This window comes from Rhagoletis pomonella, unplaced genomic scaffold (assembly GCF_013731165.1).
Source record: "Rhagoletis pomonella isolate Grant_MI unplaced genomic scaffold, Rhpom_1.0 Rhpom_scaffold_01537, whole genome shotgun sequence".
Classification (NCBI taxonomy): Eukaryota; Metazoa; Arthropoda; class Insecta; order Diptera; family Tephritidae; genus Rhagoletis; species Rhagoletis pomonella.
Genome location: NW_023460091.1, coordinates 3375 through 6243, shown reverse-complemented (window position 1 = coordinate 6243; position 2869 = coordinate 3375). Strand labels below are relative to the sequence as shown.

The following is a 2869-nucleotide window of genomic DNA, read 5'->3' as shown; positions in this document are numbered from 1 at the left end:
TTCAATGATTTATTACCGCCACTGCTCGATGCTGAGTTCGAGCAGGCAAAAACGACGTCGACAACAGTAGCAGCAACAAGACCAACAACAGCAACAACGACTACAACCTCAACTACTACCACGACTACTACGACGCCAGCGCCAACAACGACCCAAGCTCCGACGACGACCACAACCCCCACCAGCACAACCACCAGAATCACTACGACCACCGAGGCAACAACTAGTACAACCACCTCAGTAAGAGCGCCATTAACAGCGGCGCCACCGAAACCAACTAAAGCTGCAACAGCACAACAACTAAAGAAGTCACAATTCCAATTGGAACAGCAAAAGCAACAGCAGCAAAATCAACAACAAAAACAACAGTCCTTGACATTACCAACGTTAGATTTAAATCCAGAAGTGCCACCACCATTGCCTGATGCAGAAGCACCGGTAGCGCCGGTCAAGGTGCCAGAGTTTAAACAAGCCGCTTCCACGCAGCATTTGCAACATGTGCAGGCAGCGCAAACACAATTTCATACAATACAACAACACTTACAGCCACAAAAGCAACAACAACAGAAGCAACAGTTTGCCAAGCAATTTCTGCAACAACCACAAATACAGCATAAGTTGCAGCCACAAGCTGCTGCAACTATCAACAAAGTGGCACATACACCGCAGCAGGCACCACAAGTACGCCAGCAGCAGCAGCAAGTAAATATCGAACAACTACAACAATATCTTCAATACGTTTATCATCCGACGACACGTCGGCCATCACGCGGCATGTTGCCCACACTGACGCCATTTCCGCGGCATTTGAAGTGAAGTGAAGTGAAGTGAAGTAAAGTGCCGTGTGGTGAATAAAACTTTGCGATGGCTTGCCCACCACCATCACACTTCAAGAAGACTTAACTTATTCTCGCGATAACTTAAACCCACTCAACTCATTTTCAGTGATTAACTAGTTAGTTTTATGGAAAATAATATGAAACGAAAAGGCAACGAAGCGAAATATGGAATCTTAATGCCGGCAAGTTTATAAATAAATATTTTTTATTCACATACTACATACAAAACATTCAAATATAAGTTAAATAAAAAAAAAAATAATTAGCTGGTTTTTAATATAGTGTTTTAAATAAATTTATTCGGAATGAATGTACCCGTTGATTGCCGATTACCATAAACAAAAAAATAAATAAAAATGTTCGCATAAAGTGAATGTAAATATTATCTAGTATCGTATTAGTGATTGTTGTAGAGTATGTTTAGCAGACATATTAATCACTTTTAATCGCATTAAATTTTGATTCACGTATCATCAGTGCGTATACAATCACATAACCATTTTGTATGATCAATGACATTTTTGGCAGAAAATAAACATGAAACATAAATAATTGCCGTTTTAATTTCAGTTCAGAACACGATTTCGGAAAGTTGTTTGTAAATTGTTTCAGCGCTTCCGCTATAATTAATATCTTTCATGATAGGGAATTGTAGAAGAAAATGCACAACAGCGTAAGCAAATGAAAAAATTATCAAAAGTCAACGAGAATTATGAGTTGAGCTCGCATTTGTGTGCAAAAAAATAAGCCTAAAAATATGTGTCATCATAACTATAAGCAAAATACAGTGAGCGTTAGAAATATGAATACCCCGACGTTTTGACGATTGTATATATTTATATTTTCCAAATCAAATATTTCTTATTTTTTTATAAAAATAAAAATTTTTTAGTATGCAGTTTTTGACCACATTTTCGCATTTTCTTTCATACAACGCATGAACAAAATCTATTTTTTATATTGAAGAAAATGCCCAACACCCGTGATTAAAAAAAATTGTCAAAACTCAGCGGTAATTTTTAGCACTCTAAAATTTCAATTCTTTATTATATTAAAATTTACTGGACACGGAATTAAAAAATTTTAAATTTTGTTGAAAATATTTTCGTATTTATAGCGTTTTCTCGAGTACTATATGAAATTTAAAAAAATTGATTCTTGTGGTTTTTGCTGTAGAACAAACTACAGTGAAGGCGCCCATAAGCGGACACTGATGGTCACCTACTTTTTTTCCGCCTATGTAAGATGTTCGCTTATAGGAATTTCGTAAAAAATAATATTAAAATTCAAATTAAAAAATTTTAAATTGCGGTTTTCAAAATTAAAATAATATTTATTCTTTAATAGACAGAAAAAGGATGAATTAAAAATAATTTAAAATTTATGGCGTTTTCTTTCCTACCGATAAATCTCATTGCCCGCTTCACTCAAGCAGCATGAAGAGGGCAACGAAAAGGCAAAATTTTTTCGAGAAAAGAAAATATTTTTGAATATGCACTATGTTCTTGTGTACATACACATATGTACAAGCGCAAGAGTCAGCATCTGACAGAAAAAAAAAACAAAATTGAGCGCTTGTTAGTGCTTCGCGTCCGCTTATGGCATATTGTTTTCTCATAACTGGACTTTTTTGAGTGTCCGCGTCCGTTTATCGGAAAGTCCGTGTATGAGAAACAATTTTGTATGAAAAAAAAGTCAAAAATTGTTCATTCCCAAGAATGTGTCCGCTTATAGGAGATGTCCGCTTATTTAAGCGTCCATCTATGAGAGCTTTAACTGTATGTGTATTAAAAAAAAAAAAGTAAAATTTGGTATGGAAAATGTAAAAAAATAAAATCGTCAAAACAGCAAGGTATTCATATTTGTGACGCTGACTGTATATACACGTATATACACTTTGCTTATAGTTATGAACGTACATATTTTTAGGATCTTTTTTAACATAACAGTCCGAGCTCTAATTACACAGTTCGACAAATTTTGATTTTGTTTTTTTAAACTGATATATCTCGAGAAACATAAATCGAATT

The 2869-nt window shown here is 35.0% G+C and overlaps 1 protein-coding gene across 1 annotated transcript; it reads left to right on the top strand.

The window, feature by feature from the left end:
- On the top strand, nucleotides 1-1163 carry LOC118752483 (myb-like protein Q; the record flags this gene model as incomplete). The annotated part of the gene is given in 1 exon segment (XM_036487391.1): nucleotides 1-1163. A coding segment is annotated over 1 exon segment (816 nt), but the record flags the coding sequence as incomplete, so codon positions are not given.
- Nucleotides 1164-2869: the final 1706 nt, after the last annotated feature.